The sequence below is a fragment of the Cervus canadensis genome, chromosome 13 (assembly GCF_019320065.1).
Source record: "Cervus canadensis isolate Bull #8, Minnesota chromosome 13, ASM1932006v1, whole genome shotgun sequence".
Taxonomy (NCBI): Eukaryota; Metazoa; Chordata; class Mammalia; order Artiodactyla; family Cervidae; genus Cervus; species Cervus canadensis.
The window spans coordinates 46313259-46334039 of NC_057398.1; the positions used below are offsets into that span (position 1 = coordinate 46313259).

Below are 20781 nucleotides of genomic sequence, written 5' to 3' on the forward strand. Positions count from 1 at the left end.
CTGATGTCATACTTATTCACAGGAAAGAAAGAGTAATAGTCAGACACAAAAGAAGCAGCTGGAAACTCCAAAGATTTTGGAGGAATGGAAGGGTGGAAAGGATAGGCAACTTGATTACTGACTAACTTAGGCACCAACTGTGGTCCTAACTTTTGGTCAATCACCTTCTGTCTCTAAAGAGCACAGTGCTAAAGAAACTGACCCTTTGGGGTATCAGTCCTAAATGTGCTGGTTAGCTTTAAAAGTTATCATCTCTCACTTGTCCCTTAGTTGATCTATCCTCCAAATGCTTATGAGTGATTTTTATATAATACAAAGTTAGTCCTTTTTTTCTGCTCAAAATTATTGAGTAGCTAACCTTCCTATTACTACATATAAGATCAACACAAGACTTGTGATTTAGTTCCTACTTGTCTAACTTTTTGTGACCTCATTCACTGTAGCCTGTCAGGCTCCTTTTCAAGTACTTTATTCTTGCTCCCTGGTCCCCACTGGATGTTTTGTTAAAGCCACATCATGTAAAGTTACTCAAACATGCCACGTCCTTTTAGGCCTGTATACTTTTAGACTTAAAAATACAAACTCACTTTACTAGTTCTTACCTATAATACTTTACACATATCTGTGTGGCACTTATTAACCACATGTTCTTCAATCTTGTATTTTCAGTTCCTAATACAAGACTGAATGAATGAAAGATCTAGATGCTATTTTGGCAAACAAGTTTTAAGAAGAATATTATAAATGTCAGAAAGCATTACCTTGAGTTTTTGTAATTCACCTTCAATGTCTATTTCCAAAGTAGGGTATATAGATTTGTACTGGTTAGCCAGAACTTTGAACCTGAGAAAAAACAGATAAATCAAGACCTTAGCTCTGTTTTAAAATATTCTGAATAATTTCATTCTATTCAAATGATTTCTAGAGTTAAGTGGTCTTAATAACGATCCCCAAAATGAAGTTACACTCTGAGAAACAGAATCTAATTAAGGTCAGTCATATGAATAAATGATACATTCAAAATATTTTTTACTGATAGGAATATCAACAATATAATTAAGGTGATGTGTGTGAGGGGCAGGAGGAGCAAGGAATGACTCAAATCTGTAACTGCAAGACTTAAATCTGAATTAATTATATTATTCTCTGTGAAAGATAAAAGGGAATGGTTTAAAATCATGCTTTTAGGAGAGTCAGCGACAGACATTAGCAACTGGTCTCCAATATTCTCACTAGAGGTGCCCTGACAATGCAGACAGACAAACTGCTGACTGGAAACGGATACAGCAAGTGATCTTTGATGCTCTTATTAGATGAAACCAACTAACTCATCACTGAGTCACCATATAGTTTTCTGATGATTATTAGGTTTCCCATCTACAGTGATTAAATGTCAAGGTGGCATTCTTATTTTTCAAGCTGAGCTTGATACACGTTATTTCACAAGTATCTGATAACCTAATTATTTCTAGGTGAAAGGACACAATAGTGTCTTTGAACTTGAAAATCTGAGGATCAAGACCCTAGGATATGGAGACCCCACCATAGCACTGTCACATCCCCCCAGAAACATGTCTATATCTCAGTAAAGCATTCTAAATCCCAATCCTTAAATATAATTTTGGCTTTGTCTTTCTGGGGGTACTCATATGATATCGACATCATGTTATTTTCATGAAGTTAATCTCAAATTAAGGACCAATTCAAATGTAATACAAAATAACTTTAGTATTTCATAAGAAATGAAAAAGCCAACCACCACGAATCAACTAGAATACAGATTTTTATCAATTTGCACATTGAGTTTTAAAAATTCTAAAAATCCATTTGCTCTTTCCATTTCAAAATACAAGATAGTTACCTCTCAGAGAAGCCATCAAAGTCAGAAACAAGATCGCACATCCTGAGTCCACTCCGAGCAGCTTTGGAAGAATAAACTGGGCCAATGCCCTTTTTTGTGGTACCCAAACTTAAAAATAGATCAAAACAAGCTCTGAGTTAGAAAAGAAAGATCCAGTTCTTAAGGTCAGTTGACCACAAAGAATTAAGTTACTATGAGTGTTTTCTGTTTATGCTATTTTCTTTATGTTTATTTTCATGATCTTACTGATTTTCTCTGAAATCTAAACAGGATAGTCTAATAGCTATTTTTCTTAAACTTCTGGCCTAGAATTGAAACAAAAAAACACTAGATATGCTTAAAACTGCACACACACATCCACCCACAAAAACCCACAAAAAACACAACATACTTTTTTCCTGCTTGTTCTTGTCTCTGTTGTTCCTGGATACCATCAGCTGCTTGATGAAAATCAAATACTGAGGGAGAAAAAACAAAATCAGCTGTTAATGAATCAAAAGTAATGTAGGAAAGCAAAATGTATTTTGTTTTAAATTACTTAAGTTACAAATCCCTTCAGCCTAGCTTCTTTATGACAAATACAATCCTAACTGGTATATTATTATGAAAATATACCTGATCATTCATTCCTATTTATTGCAATCTATCATATTTTTACAAATGAGCCCTTAAGACAGTAATTTTGGAATACCCTACCCTACAATTCTATAAAGCTCAATTTACTAAGACATTCTCTGCATGTTTTAGACTCTAGAAATTTGGGGGTTATGTTGATCATCTCCCTCTTCTCTTCCTCATAAGCTAATAGTGGAGATAATATTAAAAAAAATCATATCCCAGAGAAATCAGGAAAGAAGAAAAAAGACAAAGAACAAATAGAAAACAAAGAGTAAATATAAATTCAACCATACCACTAATTAACTATACTAAAAGTAAATAGTTTAAATACTCCAATTAAAAGGAACATTATCACAATGAATAAAAAGCAAGGTCCCAATATACTTGTTGACAATAAACGAGCCATAAATATAAAGATATAAATAGGTTAATAATATGTGCAAATAAATGCTCTTTGTATTTTAACATGGCTTATTTTCAAAGAGAAGTAGCAAAGCCTCTTGAAACACTGCTTATTCATTTGATTGGCTAATTCTTTAGAAATAGGTAATCTTAACCTAGTCCTTATCAGAAACAGAAGAAAAAAATTAATAATATTTCATGTACTTGAACTCAATTGTTAACAATTCATCCTACTTAGTTTTCAATAAAATTAAAGATCAAATCATCTATTAAACACTTTCATATGTTTCTGATAAAAACATGGTTATATATAAATGCACCATATCCCCCTTACCAATATGAGCTCTGTCAGATATGATAAGCCTTTTCTCCCAGCCTTCCAGACCTAGAAGGAAAGGAAGAATAGACATGCTTAATTGAACATTTGTATAATAATTTTTAAATCTTAATTTCCTTAGAAATACAATGTTTAAAAGTGTTTTTCACTGAAGTAATCATTTTAGTATCTTTTCTTCTGCATAGGAAATATGTTTAACAAGAACTTTCTCATCTATCATTATATAAACTCATTCACAAATTCTATCTTTCTAAATGTTTTGCTCTAAGCTGCTCCAAATTCAAGCCAGCCATAGCCACATAAAATACTTTTAAGCATCCAAAAACACAAATGGTACAAAATATTATTTTGTCAGCAGTGGGGAGTGAGGAGCAGAGCATGGGGAGAATTTTGAGAAGAGGGAATTAATTTTGGGAATGGTGCCCTTTCCCAAGACAATTACAAAAAATGTGATTAAACAAAATAATAAAATGCTCTCACTATTCTTCCAAAGTACTATCAATTACTGCACTTATCACACTGAATTATAAGAAGATCTATGTATCTTCCCATTTAAGTGGGAATGCTTGAGAGTAGAGGTCATGAGTTTTCATAGCACTGGGTCTGGCATCCAATGTTCAAAGAAAATCACTGTTGAATGAATAAATAAATGAATTTAAATATTTTTCTTTAAAGACAGAACCTTGGGTTATATGTATTCTAAGGATAAGCCACCAGATACTAATTTTCAAAATTAGTACTTGAATATTAAAAAATTACTTTTGACAATATTCAAAGATTTGTCTTAAAAATATTCCTTATAAAGATGACATTAAGCCCCCCCCATAGTTGTTGACATGTAAACACATATGTATTCTAAAGTTAGCTTAGGCATTATTATAAAGTAAATATTACAAAGAAATTCAGCAAGGTGGAGTCAGCTAGGTTAGGTAGGGCAGAAGGAAAAAGAGTAGGGCAAAACTGTAAGGGGGATGAAGAACAATGGAGAGTAGCATGGGAACCTCAACCTGACCAATTAAAGAAAGCAGACACAACAAACAGGTAACATTTCAGCGAAGACTAGAGACAGAAGCAAGACAGGATTCTCTTAAGTCAGATTTAGTTGTCAGGAACACTTAAGGATGGATGGACTGCTATTTTTATGCATGAAAGATAAACTTTAAAAATTTAATAGGACTTAGTAAATTAAATATGAGTTAAGGGGAAATTACTCATTATTACTCAAATTACTAATGATTTTTCTCAATTATGTTTTATTTGTATTGTCACAGTCCCCTCAAACCCTAGAAAGGCAGCCAAATTGAATGTAAATAGACTTCCAAAACTCCAGAAAAGATTAGAGAAGGCAGGAAATCAAGTTATTTTTTAAACCTGGAAGTGGATACACTGCAAAGAAGTGTCTCCTTCACTTGGAGGGAGGGATCTAAACAACCCTATTTTGTCCTGGGTTGTGGTAACCAAGGGACTTCCAGATCCTCTAGGAAATGAGGCTAATGGTGTACAAAATGGGCTACAGTGGCTTCCTGAAACTGCCTTAAGCTAATTTTGGTTTGTGCAGAAGAGGATGCTAGCAAGCACAAGTGACAAGATGAGCTTGGGAACTTCCTAGAGTCCTGCCACCAACATATAGTAATTCTAGCTACCTAAAGATAAGGTTTGCAGACAACCAATGTGTAAAAAAATCAAGACTTACACAATGAACTTGCTATGCTTGTCTTTTGTTTAGAACACTGATTATAATGAATAAAATTTAATAAAAATTAAAATAAATAAAAATTATGACATAAAAATTATGTCCTACAATAACCTGCAATTTTAAAGTAGAAGATAAAAATGTGAAGTTTTTTTCTGGAATGAGAGTCCCTTTAAAACTTTACCCACTCTTCCAAAAAAAAAAAAAAAACACCACAAATAGCTGGTTACCAGACAAAGCAGACTCATTCTTTCATACCTTTTCCTTTTTGAACATTTTTTTCTGCTTCCTCAAACAATCCAGGTAGATGAATCACCACACCATTTCCTTAAAAAAAAAAAAAACACATACACACAAATAAACAAATCCCAACTTTGAACATCTATATTTGTAATACATAATGATATTTAAACAAAGACATTTACAATAACCCTTATCTAGAATAGTAAAAGAGTGATACACTTTGATTAGTAGAACATTCTAATTTACCAGAGAGTTACCACAGAAATGACTCCAAGTCTTAAATAGTAGTAAAATGTAAATACACAGTAGAACATAATACACATAATATAAAACACTTAAAACTACACTCAATAAACTTTGAAATTTCTTTGAAATGAAGTGAAACTGTTATTTTGAAAGGAACCAGTTATATAGTTTTAGGCAAACTGAACCAGATCACAGTGTTTCAACTTGGGAACTCAAACCAATCAGTGGCCATAAAATCAAGTTACTGGATTGTGATTAGCATTTTTAAAGATAAAAGACTAGAAGAGAAAATGTCAGATTGCATCTTATGTTAAAAGCATTCAGAATCCATCCATGAAACATAGACTTCTCGCTTTTCTTACTATGCTTCATAGTGCTTGGAAACCTGATTTGATGATCCAACACTTTGCTACACAGTTAAGAATGCCAATAAGAAATAAATGCAAAGTAATCATTCCAAAAAGTATTAGGGCTAAAAGATGTGTTAAACAGTCAAAGTCAGGTATACTCCAGGAGGTACCATTGTCAGGATTAATAAGCAATCAATAAATCATTTGATTAGAGATTAAATAAGTTTAATGAAAAATAAACACTATTATCAACTGGGGGAAGAAAATCCCTAAGTTCAGTTTACATACTTACCAATGAATGCAGTAACATTCGGGTTAATTATTCCACTGGGTAAAAGGTGAAAGTCATACTCCACAGAATCTACAACAACTGTATGGCCAGCATTATTTCCTCCCTGAAATACAAGATTGGGAAAACTAAACCTAACAATGAATATGGCAAGCAATATAACTCCTTCCAAAGTGAATTAATGATCTAAAATGACGGTCCTTGAGGCAACCCCAGTACTGGCCATGAATACTTGTTCTCTCGAGGCTCCCAACAGTCTGGTCATCCTCTCTCCTCTCCCTACTTTAATGATTATTCCTAATGGGATCTAGAAATTGGGGGATTCAGATTTCTGGAAGACATATCCCGTCTTAAAAAGAGAGAAAAAAATGAAAAAAGTACAGGGAACAATTAGCTTGTTATTCTGTTTCTGGCACTATGTGGAACATGTAGCAATCTACTTAATTATCCATGACACTGATCTTTAAAATATCCTTAAAATTGAAAAAGTAATCTATCCTAACTTGATAGAAATATTCACACAATTCTCATTGTCCTAAAAGTGTGACAGGCAACTCTGTGACCTAAAATTATTATTCTTATATGGGTTTATCAACTAGGATATCTCCCAAGCAATTCCCTTAACTATTAGCTATCCTGAAGACTAACTTTTAAATTTTAAAATCAGCCTTGTGAGCTTGGTTAGTGACCAATTCCTTGAATCTGCTTGTCTCTGGCTAAAGTAACACACTGGGTCAAGGAAATTCTAAAGCTGAGCATCACAGTACAAATCCATGGTGAAACTTCTACTCTATGAAACAAAATGTGAAACTGAATTATAAAAATCAGGTACAAATGAGACAGTATTAAGTGACCAGACAATTTTTCTAATTTCTAAGTTTAAAAAGCATGAGGAAAAGACACAAATCAATTTGATTATGTTCAAATGTCTACAGAACACTAACAATAATTTAAAAATAAACAACAAACTAGGAATATATCTGAACAAATAAAAAGTTTAACAACTCTGCAGGACATGACTGGTTTAACTTGATCACAAGGCTACCAAAATTACGTACTTTTACCGTCATCATGAACTCACAAAAATGCCAGAAAGATAGGTCCTGCTTAAAAATCTTCAACAAAGCAAATACTTATTTACAGTGTTTTGCATTGTACAAAGGGTTCCTTGCTTAAAGACTAGAGTTATGTCATGTATGTTTAAAAGAAAAAAAAAAGACTTGGCAGTGGTAGCCTGTAGCCTACCAGATAATAGGTAGGTGACAAGACACAGGAAGACAGAAGCAGGGATTTAAGCAATACCTCCTTCACTTGATACGTCAAAGGAACAGGTGAATTTTTTTTTTTTTTTTTTTTTTTACTATTTACTTATTTGTAGGCAACATCTGCATATGGATACAAAAGGCACGGAAGGACGCACAGTAAAAAGTGAAGCCTTCCCATGACTGCTCTCCCCTTCACTGCTACAAGGCTGCCGTTACCACCAGCTTTCTGTGTCCTTCCCTGAGTAATTCTGCATATACACACACATATTTGCATATTCCACCTATGCAAACAGTAGCAAAGATACAGACCTGGGCAAATTGCTTTTCTACTTAACAAACCTTGAAGCTCATTCTATAACCCTGCAAAGAGAAAAACCTAGGACACATAAATTTATTAAACTGGTCCCACAGAAAGGCATTTGGGTTATTTCCAACCTTTTGTCTTTATTAACAATGTTGCAGTATACTTCCTGGTACATACTTTATTATTTTACCCTTGGCAAGTTTATCACCAACTCTGACAGAATCCTAAAACATATATTACATAAACTAAAGAATATACTGGAAAAAAAAAAGAACATATTGATCTTAGTCTTTCTTAAATAACCCACAGGAAAATTCTTACTTGGTTTTTATGGCTTTTCTATCATTCTATCCCTCATACCAGTATTAGCCTTTTTATCACAACTTTTTGTGATTTAGGAAACTTCCCCCAAGTTTCAGGAAAAATATTTTCAGAGTATGAAAACTCATTAAAATTTCTTCAAATCTTAGGAAAATGTTAATTTGTTATTATAACTATTTACTCTAAATTGTTATAAAACACTAAATTTAATGAATTCATATTAAACTGTTATAAAGTACTGGTGACTTTGAAACAATAAAGTGTTATTATTTAAGCAGAACCAGTTTTCTTTTTAATTCATCATTTGCTTAATATAAAACAAACCACTTTGTAATTTTGACGTAGACTTTTAAAGTAAGTCTCTTTACATATTTTTTTTACACAGTTGTTTTTAAAGATATACTAATATAGTCATTTGGAGAAATAATTTTTAACTCAGTTGTTCTTGTGTATAACAAAGCCTACTACTCTCTTAGATAATATCTTACTAAGATAGGACGTAATGATGGAAAGATAGTAGCTGATACGTTTGTTTGAGACATATCATTGTGACTGGTGATAAATGACTTCAGGGTGATATACTGGTTTAATTCTTTGAGCTCTTCCAAGTTTACACACGTGGTGGTTCAGCTGGAAAAGTTCAGCTGCAAAAGGCTTGAAATCACACTTTCATGAACAGCTTGCTCATTCAAACATTAACCAAGATTGTTCAATAACCAATGCCTTATTAAGGATTACTATGTGGTTTAAATCCCACAAATTGATTGCGTAGGAAAATATGGTTAAATATATCCAAGAATAACCCTAAATTATCCTGCTGAGGAGTTAAGGGAGAAAATGTGTGTATTAGTTAGTCTGTCACTAGTGCCCTAAGAGGGTTGGGGTGTAAAAGCTTCTAATCTTCAAACACTTGCTGTGCCGAAGAGTCCTGAGGTGAAATGAGATGGGGCTACTCAAGGCATTTTTTGACAAATCTATATACTATAAAACTTTTAGTATAGGGTCATTTCACAAAAAGCCTCAGATGAAGCTTCAAATTTCAATTACCTGTTTGGATGCCAACCTACAATATGTATAAATTTTGTGTGCAATGTGCTTAGTCCCTCAGTCGTGTCTGACTCTTTGCAACCCCATGGACTGTAGTTCCTCTGTCCATGTGGATTCTCCAGGCAAGAATACTGGAGTGGACTGCCATGCCCTCCTCCAGGGGATCTTCCCAATCTAGGTATCAAACCCAGGTCTCCTGCATTGCAGGCAGATTCTTTACCATCTGAGCCACCAGGGAAGCCCATAAATTGTGTGGAATATACAAAACTCTTCTTGGGTGCTGAGGAAATTGTTCTGAAACACAGGTCCAAGGAGGGGTCACACGTTAGCAGCAGACAGCAAAATAAACAGGTTTCAATAGAACTATCATTGCCAGTCTCACCCAACCACCAAGACCCATGATCACATTACCAGGGCAGATATAGTCCTCCTTCTGTATCCACAGGAGATTGGTGCCAGGACCCCCAGGGACACCAAAATCCACAAGTGTTTAAATCCCTTGTATAGTGTAACATTTGCATATAACTTATGCAAACCCTCAGGGATACTTTAAATCATCTCCAGATTACTTATAATACCCAATACAACATAAATGCTATGTAAACAGTGGCCAGCATAGCAAATTCAAGTTTTGCTTTTTGGAACTTTCTGGATTTTTTTTTTTTTCCAATTTATCTTTGATTGACAGTTGGTTGAACCCTTGGATACAGAACCCATGGATATGGAGGGCCAACTGTACTCTGAACTGCAGACTCCCACATTTGCGATGGAACAGCTTCTCACATGGGCAACTCTCTGTAGTATGTACCTAGATAAGTAGCAAGGACATATATGTTTAATTATGTTTCATGTTTCTCCTAACTAGTGCTGGGAAGGCCAGATAAATGATGGAAGATAAATATATCTCTCGTTCTACTTTTAACAGATGCCTCAAAGCAAATTTGGAAAAGTATCCTCCCAGATACAACATTAACCACATATTTATATTAATAGTTATATGTAACTACCTCTTGTTGCTTTGCTAAATTCCCATAACACTTATGATCCCACTCATTCATGCAGCATTTAACAAATACTTCTAAATATCACAGCTGTATATTTTATACTACTTAAGTAAAAAAACAGAATATGTTCAATTGTTATAGAAACAAGGAGCTGTGGAACAGTAATTAATGCTGTTTTGCAGATCAACTATATCAATCGAGAAAATATTTCTTAATGAATCTCAGATGTCTTCACTTTTGAACATTTTTAATTTTGAAATATACCATCTAAAACACCATTAAACAAATGAGTGGGGCTCAAAAGTGGCTGCATATTGCATGGCAAGTCTCTTTGAGGAAAAACATAAGTTTATAATGCCTTATATATTTTTCTTACATTATATAACAAGAACAAATGTAAAATTCAGTGGGGATATAAGATGATGAATATAAACTCTTTAAATACAAGGGCTCAATACTTCTTTGCTTCCCCTACAGTGATCAATAAAGTTCTAGACACTGTTAGTACTTATTTGATATGGACTAATTAATGAGATGGTTAGATAGCACCACCGATTCAATGGACATGAACTTGAGCAAACCCCGGGAGATAGTGGAGGACAGGGAAACCTGGTGTGCTTAGGGTCAAAAACAGTTGGACAAGAGTTAGTAACAACAACAATGATAATTTTAGAAAAGTAAAACTCTACAATTCTTTGAAAATAAAGCCATTCTACCACCTCTTCAAAACAAAAGGAAATTAACAATATTAAAGTGAAGAATATGTAAAAGGAAAAAAATCCAATCATCCACTCAGCACTCACCAGAATCACAAAAACATCCTCTAATTTGGTGTTTATTTTACTGATTTTCTTTGACCATTATTCTTACATCAAGATTGAATGTAAATATTAAACAAGCTTCTTAATGACAAAAAAAAAACTGTACCTCACTGGAATAAATTAGAATATTATGATGGAGGTGGGGGAGAGCAGAACTAAAATTCTATGTTCTCCAAGATGAAGAGCAAAGTTTCTTGTATACATTTAGGGTTTAAAAACCAACACAGCTAAGTCTCATTATTTTAATTATAGTTAAAACAATAAAAACCGATTTAACACCAAACATTTTCCCTCCAGAAAAGCAACAAAGGTCTACAATGTATTAGAAAACAACTTACAAATGAGAATAACCCTGAATTGTTTCCTCATTTCTTATCCTCCCATGTGAAACGAACTGAAGGTCAGTTATACCTTCAGTACATTGAGTCCCTCTGCCTCCCCTCCCCCTTACCATTTACGTCATAAATCATAGTGTGTAATCATCCCCTCTGGCCACAGTAATTGATCCAGAGGAGGAAACCTGATCCAGGCCTGAGCCAATCAAGCTTCTCTCGGGAATTTGATTGTGAGAGTTAAGAGATGCCTATCACCTAACAGAGTATCCTGAAGAGAAAGGTGGCCAGTTCTGCCTGCTGAGATCCAAGGAGCTGCCTAAGGCCAGGCCACTCCAAGGTTTAGCCACATAGGTCTTCCTTTAAACATAGCTCCATTTTGCTTAAGACAGTCTCTTTACCATTGTTGGTAAAGAATCCAAATTATTTACAAAGCAAAGTCATTGCAAGATAGTATGTATACAGCCCATTCTCTAAATTCACATCCTGCACTAGTAATAACTGAATATAAGATTAACTTATGTACACCTAAAACTAATACTGTAAATCAACTATTCTTCAATTAAAAACTAATTTCTAAATTTTAGTATCTATGCCGTCAAAAATAAACCTCTAAAACATGGTACTGGAGGACACAGGGATAATATAATATTATTTAGTTGTTTTGTAACTGTTCTCTTAAATATCATAAAAGGCATTATAGACTTATGATTTTCCTCAGAGACTTGCCACACTATGAAGCCACTTTGGAGCTCCACTGGTTGGTTTGTTTCTTGGGGTTTTAGATCGTATATTTCAAAATAAAAATATTTAGCTCTTTTATACTGTTTTCATGTATACTTTTTTCCCAATTTGATTTTAAACTTAAGAAAGTCAGAAGACAAGTGTTTTAAATTTTCTTTCCATAGTTCCTCAGAACCAGAGGCTATCAAGCCCAACTCTAGAATAAAAGTTTGGATCAGGAAATGCTGTTATATGTTAGTTTCTAAGAAGGTCCAGGACAGGAAAGAAAAGAAGAAAGGAAAAGAAAAAAATTTTTCTTAGCCTGGAATGAAATGACACTAGTCTGCAAAAAGTGACTCCTGAGTCTTGACTTAGTTTGCTACTAGGTCTTCCTCTTTCCAAAATCACTCCAACTAAGTGAGTTTCTGCTGTGAGAGGAGATGGAAAACAGTCAGTTACAAACCTGAAACAATAGTGTCTCTTTTCTATCTAATAGCAAGAGTGCTAAGGGCTAACAATTTCATGCACATAGCCCAGAGGCATTACTCAGGCCACTTAGTTTGGCCTCCAAAATAGTCTGTGTCTTCTCTTTGTCCTTGTTCCTCTGAATACATGAATACTATACTGTAATCATAGAGCTCAAAATGAACATCAATCAAAAAAAAGTCAGAATAAACACTGTGGATTGCAGCAGAGAGCAGCAATGCCTCAGATCCATGCCTTTGAACTATTCTAGCAACCAAAAAAGGGTTCCCACTTCATATCTAGTCTTCAAGCTCCTCAGAAACCTAATAGTTTTTTTGAGTTGGTGCTTCATTACCTGTGCTGTTTTTCTTGGTAAAGACTGTTCCGGCCTGTGTCCCGTTGTTGATGTCACTATTTGCCAAAACTAAAACACAGCAATCCGCAGCAATAAAGGAATTATAAACAAGGATGACTGTTCTTTTATAAAAACACTCAAATAACTGCAATTAGCTTGTGATTCCAAAGTAGAGCAGGTTTAAGTTACCAGCAGTAAGCTGATCAAATTAAACTATTCAACAGTAACCAGACACGCTAGATAGGAAAACATATACAGGGTATCTGAATTTCTTTTTAGCAAAGACATCCAAGTGCACTGCTAAGTTATCTCTTAAAGGCTTAAGATATCTGCTTTACCTTACAGTATTACATTTACCTTCCAGTTTCACACACAGCTAAGTGTCACATGGAAGACAAAAATCTCAGGAACCTTGCATTTTGTACCTTAAATTACATTATAAAACAACTCACGAGGAAAATGAAAAGAGGAATAGACTTGGAGGATCTCAGATTCCTGATTAAGAAGCTCCAGATTCTAGGTGCATGTGTGTGCTCTAATATACACACTTAAGAAGGGTCAGAGATGACCAGTCATAGATAGGAGGATCAGACATGCAACGAAAAAATGCATAAACCAATGTTATGCAGCTCTTTATAAATGCCAGATAAAAACTCCTCTAGTCATTAAAACATTTATGGAGATATTTTCTTAAAACACTGACACTGAACTGCAGATTTCAAGTCAAAAAAATTTTCTCTCATGAATAAAACCCTTCCTTTAAACGGGTTTTCAAAACATAATACAGACAAAAGTCCCATTTTAAAAAATGTCATGGGACCTCCTATTGTTTAAAAAGGAAGTTTATTACATTGAATTAAATATAATTAAAAGTTGGTTCAATGTAAAGAACCATTCCATCTTGGAGCCAGAGTAGCCATGGGAACTGTCCTCTTTTAACTGTCCTTTTTGTTTTTTTTAATTGAAGCACACAACAAACGGTGGAAAATTCTTAAAGAGATGGGAATACCAGACCACCTTACCTGCCACCTGAGAAATCTGTATGCAAGTCAAGAAGCAACAGTTAGAACTGGACATGGAACAATGGACTGGTTCAAAATTGGGAAAGGAGTACATCAAGGCTGTATACTGTCACCCAGTTTACTTAACTTCTATGCAGAGTACATCATGCAAAATGCTGGGCTGGATGAATCACAAGCTGGAATCTTCAACCCTGAATATTCATTGGAAGGACTGATGCTGAAGCTAACACTCCAATACTTTGGCCACCTGAGGCTAAGAGCTGATTCACTGGAAATGACCCTGATACTGGGAAAGATTGAGGGCACGAGGAGTAGGGGGTGACAGAAGATGAGATGGTTGGATGGCATCATCGACTCAATGGACGTGAGTTTAAGCAAACTCCTGGAGATAGTGAAGGACAGGGAAGCCTGGCATGCTGCAGTTCATGGGATCACAAAGAGGTGGACACAACTTAGCAACTGAACAACAACACATAGTTGATTTACAATGTTGTGTTAGTTTCAGGTAGACGGTGAAGTGATTCGTTATACACACATATACTTTTTCTTCAGATTCTTTCCCCTTATAGGTTATTACAAAACATTGTGTTCCCTGTGTATACACACTTTACTGTTCTTTTCAAATGCTTTCCCCAGACAATACTGAATACCTCAACATCCCTTTTTCCACTGATAAAAAGTACTCTAACATCACCAATCTTCACTTACTGTTATGTAGCTAATCCACATTAATCTTTGGTGTCAACACTGATTTAGTCCCCAAAACATATGTAGATTTGTATCCAATTACTGTTAAGTAAGCTATTAAGTATATTATCAATTTACAAGTTCACTCTAGATTTGTTCTAGGCAACAATTTTTCCTAAAGATACTTAAAACTACCAAACTAATCCACCCTTTCTCACCAAAATTAAAGAAACAGAATAATATTGGTCAGACTACTGAAGATAATTTCATATAATTTAAAAATTTATGCCTCAAAAATAAAGATAGTGCGATAATATCTATTCTAATATCTAACAGATATTCTAATATCTATTCTAAGCTTAAACAGTGAACAACTTGGGACATCCTCATCGACCAAACTTTGAGATCTACTGCCCTCAGCAAAGAAAAACTATTTACTAGGAACACATGGCAGTCAACTGAAATTTGTTGAGGAAATGCACAAAAATTATCAAAGGAGTAAAGCCTTTGAACATAACAGTACAACACAAAAAACTAATACCAGCTAAAAATACTATGTAACAAATGTTAATCCAAGGAACGCTGGGGATTCCACATTAAGCTCACATCAATGGTCAATTAAATTGCCCAGGAATATATTAAAAATAATAAGGCTTCCCCAGTGGCTCAGCGGCAAAGAATTCGCCTGCAATGCAGGAGACACAGGAGATGTGGGTTCAGTCCCTGGGTGGGGAAGATCCTTTAGAGGAGGGCATGGCAACCCACTCCAGTACCCTTTCCTGGAGAATCCCATGAACAGAGGAGCCTTGTGGGCTACTGCTCATAGGGTCACAGTCAGACATGACTGAAGTGACTGAGCACGTATTAAGATAATACAGGAAAGGGCTAACCTACGGAATTCAAAGAAATTTCTAAGGGTGATCCAGGTCACCCAATATATATTTGTTGAGTATTTACTTCCTCTCTGCCTCATATGGCTTCCCTAGTGGCTGACTGTAAAGAATCTGCCTGCAATGCAGGAGACCTGGGTTCAATCCCAGGCTTGCAAAGGATCCCCTGGAGAAGGGCATGGCAACTCACTCCAGTATTCTTGCCTGGAGAATCTCATGGAGAGAGGAGCCTAGCGGGCTACAATCCATGGAGCCGCAAAGAGTCGGACACAACTGAGAGACTAAGCACACACTGCCTCATGTAGTACTGGGTGCTATGGAAGAAAACAAAAAGGGAATGAGTCCTCTTTCTGAGAAACCTACATTCTAATAGTACTAAATCACTTCAGTTGTGTCCGACTCTGCATTGGCTGGTGGGTTCCTGCCACTAGCGCCACCTGGAAAGCATTCTATTAGGGAAAGCACAATAATCCAAGAAAGTAAGATTTAACAAAGTACAACACACAGTGGTAATCACTTATGTACAATCTTGGAAAATACCATATATAGAAAACAATCCTGACATGAGACAAAGAAACAGCAATTGTTATAAAACTGGAAGAATGGCTTACCTTAAATGCTAATTCTCCAACAGCTTCAAAATTATGGGAGGTGGTTTAGAAGATAATTTTAGCTGTATAAGGTCAAGGCATTAAAAAAACACGGAAGTTATTTTCTTTTAAATTATCTCTCAACCTTTCTGAGTATTTCAAGGAGAAAGTCTCAGTTGCTGCTGGTACATCTTTTGCATTTCTTTATCACTTGCTAATAACTGGTTTCAGACCCTTCAACAGATACCTGAATCTAGCTACAAACATTTTTTTCACTGTGCTTAGTTTTATGGCCAACTTTACATACAGCATGTGACAGGACATACTTTCCCTTTATAATTAATTTTACTTAGTATTTCCTCTTTATATTAACATTAAAACCCTGAGGAAAAACACAAAGAAAGGAAATACTGTTCTAGCTACCCCATTACAGGCAACTAAACTCATGCCTGTCATAGACAAGACTACCAAGCTTTACTTTCACCAGAACAATAAACAAGCCTATGCTTCAGGCCTGACATAAAGTATGATAGTCAAAATCTCTGTAGTTTCTATTCGACGAAATAAAGAAAATAGAGCCTAATTTACTTTGAGGGAATTGCGGTGAGGGGACAGTAATAGACCTTCTAATAAAACTATTTTAGTGTTGTTGCCAGGAAGGGGCCTTCCTATTTCCATATTTTAACCTTTTGAAAAACCCACACTAACACCCTTCTCCATCCCCACCCTGGCAATACTTTTCTAAGTAACAGTTATCCACTAACTATAAACACCTTGTGAGCACAAGCCCTGCCTTTGTCAGCTAACTCTGGGGCTAAGTGGTCCCCTATAGATATTTATTATGAGATTGTTAGATGAATGAACTATGCCAGAAATTGGTCCTATACTACTTCTTCTCTTTTTCTTACAAGACCTATTGAATTAAGTCATCCTTCCATGCAAGTCCTACACACTTATTTAAGGATCTAAAGTTTAAGTATCTGACAAGTTATAGCTTCCTATAAATCCCAAATCTAAAATGATGATGAATATGCCACAAGCTTTGCACGTATTCTTTCCAAAAAGACATTTTATATTTAAAATAAACAGTTAAATGCAATGTCAGTTTTTCTTTTAAAAACTGTATTTTTATTGGGAGAAATTCCTTATTTTATGATTCCATTAGAGATGCATTGTGAGTATACCACTTCTGGAGAAACACTATAAAATTTTGAGTTTATGGCATGAATATGACAAAATATACTGATTAAACTCTAAAAAGTGCATATTATTTTCAATAATACACAAAACTTAAATCATCAAACAGAGCAAGCCTAGTCCAAATTGTCCTTCCAAAAGTTGACCTTTCCCAGCTCTCTATACATACTTCTTAAGAATTTCAACAATCCATAACTGTCAATTTTATAAGTCAGGAGAACTTCACTAAGAGATGTCAGCTTACTGGGACTGACCAAATAATACAGTTACCAAAGTGAATCACAATGGATATTCTTAAATCTATTCATTATTTATCTACTGGCATTAACAAGACATAAGAATCCTTTGGGTTCTTAAACACTAGAAGAATATAAATTTTTAAAATTATATAAGGAAGGTAGTAAGTCAAAATTTTACAGGTGAGTCAAGTCTGCTTAACAAGTCTGCTCACACGTTTCTCCTCTATCTTCAGCTAACATTCTAAAGCCAAACTTGGCTCCTTCTCAATCACTTCTCTCCAGACTTTCCAAGGGCATCAGATCAGATCAGCCTATGACTTCTTTCAAGACTACTTTTTACAGTAACATGGTAATCCCTCTCCAACCAACAAGCGAGTTCTACTTCTTTTCAAAGTGATTATTAAAATTGAGGCTCTTTTAGAATAAACACAAAATGGTTACATCCCCCCAAACTACTTACAACCTATAATATATTTATTCTGTTATTTATGTTAGCTGTTTCTGTATAAAAGAATTTGTCTGCAGTGCAGGAGACCTGGGTTCGATTCTTGGGTTGGGAAGATCCTCTGGAGAAGGAAATGGCGACCCACTGGAGTATTCTTGCCTGGAGAATCCCATGGACAAAGGAGCCTAGTGGGCTACAGTCCATGGGTTTGAAACAGTCGGACAGGACTTAGCAACTAAACCACAACCATTTCTGTATAACAAAGATATCAGAAATGACAGTGAAGTAGATAAAGGGGTCTCAACCTCTCCTCCCGCCCAGAAAGAGTTAGGTATTCCCAGACTTTGCCACAGCACAGCAATATAGAATCTTAAGAGAAAAGGAAGGTGATGGTCAGTCTTCTGAAGCAGCTTCTACAGCAGTGTGAGGCAACACCTTCAGGAGCGTCATGAAGTAACCTGTGTGTGTAGCCAGAGAGGTGGAAGAAAAGAAGACTGGAAGAGAAGTGGTGCTGGTAATACTAAGAAGCAACTGGTGCAACAGCTATCTTAGCCCAGAAAACAGGCAGGATGGATTTCCTAATGCAAAAAACAAGATTTTCCCATTTAACTTTTGATGTACCTATGATTACTTTTTTCTGCCTGCCAAAATGGTACTCAGTTTTAGGTAGAACACTTCTAATCAAGCAGGCCTATGAACTTGTTAGAATGCACACAGCATTATTATATTATGTCATGTACACAGTTCATGAAGAAGAAACATTCTTGCAACCTAAACAGCAGTTAACTTCAGACATTACATTACCATTCGTTCTGAAAGGGCTTATTGCTCAACTATTTCGAATTTTGAAATTCGTAACAGTTACCTATGAGCCTTTAGAAAGGCCTAGCCTCTAGGCTGCTTCAAAGCAAACGACAAATAGGAAGGCGGCTTACACTGAAAACCACGTGTCTCCCGGTAGGAAGTATATTACCATTCCATTTCCCGAAAGTTCACTCTAGGTGTAAGCGTTAACAATGTAAATATTTCTAAATACTAGATTTGACACATGTGTCCTTTCACTTGCCTCACTCGTAAAAGAGCTGGGATTCCTACCTTTAGGACCAAGAAGTAAAATTAACCTTCCTTAGTATACCGGGTACCCAGTAAAAGACGGGGCCATTAAACCGCCCTAAAGCCCAGAGGTGGGTTCTCATGTCAACAAAGTGGACCCGAGGAGGCAAAGCTCGGAAGCTCGGGCCTGCAGGTGGGGGAGTGGCGAGTCTGGATTTTTGGGCGTTTCGGCCCACTTGATATCCCCTGGGTGGATGGGTGATGACGGGGACGATTTTGCGGCCCCCTAGGGTCTCTGCCCGGAGTCGCCATCAGGCCTCGGGCTGTAGCTCCTCAGACTCGAACGGTCTCCCATCTCCACCCCGGCCCATCCTGGGTTTGAGCACTGGTCCTCAGACCGAACACTGCAACTCCCCAGGCATCGCGCATCTCAAAGGCTCCCAGAGTCAAGCCGCATTTTCCTCCTGAGCCATCATGAGCCCTCAGCCCGAGACCCAGGTCAGGGGTCTCCGACCTCCCGCCATTTCTCCACGTCGCCGCAGCTCATAGTAAGAGGAAAGAACCTCAAGGTGACACCTTCTTTCGGACGGTGGATGCGAGTCCTGGGCCCGAGCTCAGGGGCCGGCTTCCCGTCAGAGCCCTGCCGCCTCACCTGGCAGCGGCACACGATGTCGGCGTCCTGCGCCAGCAGATCCACCACCTTCCCCTTGCCTTCGTCGCCCCACTGCGCGCCGAGCACCACCGTCACCCGGTTCCCTCCAGGCCGCGCCCTGGGGCGGCCGCAGTCGCCGTTGGGCAAGGAGGATGCCGCCGGGTTGGTCTCGGCAAACGCCATGGCTCCGGAGACACGAGGAGAGCCCGAAGGGGACGCGGGTAGCTGGGAGTGCGCGAACTGAACTGCTCTGCGGCCGCCAGCCACATGCGGAGGAAGAAGGAGCCAGAGCCAGCCCGCCCCCGCCCCGCCGGCCGGGTCGCCACCCTCCCGCCAGGCCCGCCCCGCGCTCCCACCGCCCTCTCCGAGGGGCACCAGGACCTCCCCGCGCACGCCGGCTCGGCAGCACCGCCCCAGAAAAAAGCCACGCCCCTTCCGCGGCCGGGCGCGCCCCTCCAGTGCGAACGCGGAACGGAAAGGGCGGGGGCGGGGCTTCGAGCGCGCTTCAACCTCAGCGCCCCGCCCACCAGCCCTTTCTCGGGCTTTTCAAACTGGAGAGGCGGGGAGGTACGTGCCAGTGCGTCAGACTACAACTCCCGGCAGCGCTCTGGTCGAAGTGGTGTGTTCCGGTGATTTGGTGTCTGCCATCTGCACGTTTCAGTTTGTGAAAAATGTTTGTTTTTAAGTTGTTTCTTAATTTGCTTTTATTAAGGAATGAGAGTGTATACAAAATACGAAGGGTGGAACTTCAAAATACAAATGGGATGAAATTGGAACATACTATAGTTTAGAATTGGAAAGTAAAGGTCTGAAAGTAAGAACAGACGCGAACGGGCATCAAAAAAGGGCAAACTCGAATGTAAAGCAGTAATGTAGAGGTCATTGGGCCTGAAAATCTACAGAATACGTATAGTCCTATACCTTCTTATTAGAATTAAATGCCGATGTCATTATAGTGTATGCCAGAATACAGTAACAACCATATGAGGTAAGTAATACTATCTTATCCTTATTTTACAGGATTTAAAAGTTAGTTAACTACCTCTAGTGAGGAGTGAATTGATACCTAGATGGTCAGTTCAGAGCCCAGGTCCTCTTTGCAGTGTTTAGTGTTTCAGTTGCCATTAGATTTCCGGAAGTAAGTAAATAAAGTCGCTTAGTCGTGTCCGACTCTTTGCGACTCCATGGACTGTAGCCTACCAGACTTCTCCCATGGGATTTTCCTGGCAAGCGTAATGGAGTGGGTTGCCATTTCCTTCTCCAGAAGATCTTCCCCACCCAGGGATTGAACCCGGATCTCCTGCATTGTAGGCAGACGCTTTACCGTCTG

At 37.3% G+C, this 20781-nt stretch overlaps 2 protein-coding genes across 2 annotated transcripts in view; both read right to left on the reverse strand.

Annotated features, from left to right (window-relative positions):
* Positions 1 to 15415, reverse strand: part of LOC122452179 (60S ribosomal protein L37a-like) — a 29781-nt gene extending 14366 nt beyond the window's left edge. The window contains exons 1-2 of the mRNA XM_043485632.1: positions 15410 to 15415; positions 9716 to 9728 (exon numbers count right to left, since the gene is read on the reverse strand). The gene's annotated coding sequence lies outside the window, so the exon portion shown is untranslated. The remainder of the gene's footprint in view (positions 1 to 9715; positions 9729 to 15409) is intronic.
* Positions 1 to 19849, reverse strand: part of ADSS2 (adenylosuccinate synthase 2) — a 32342-nt gene extending 12493 nt beyond the window's left edge. Inside the window, exons 1-7 of the mRNA XM_043485631.1 lie at positions 19452 to 19849; positions 6043 to 6145; positions 5170 to 5238; positions 3216 to 3266; positions 2253 to 2319; positions 1862 to 1969; positions 762 to 843 (exon numbers count right to left, since the gene is read on the reverse strand). Of these exons, the coding sequence (XP_043341566.1) occupies positions 762 to 843; positions 1862 to 1969; positions 2253 to 2319; positions 3216 to 3266; positions 5170 to 5238; positions 6043 to 6145; positions 19452 to 19634 (663 nt within the window). The 5' untranslated portion in view covers positions 19635 to 19849. The remainder of the gene's footprint in view (positions 1 to 761; positions 844 to 1861; positions 1970 to 2252; positions 2320 to 3215; positions 3267 to 5169; positions 5239 to 6042; positions 6146 to 19451) is intronic.
* Positions 19850 to 20781: the final 932 nt, after the last annotated feature.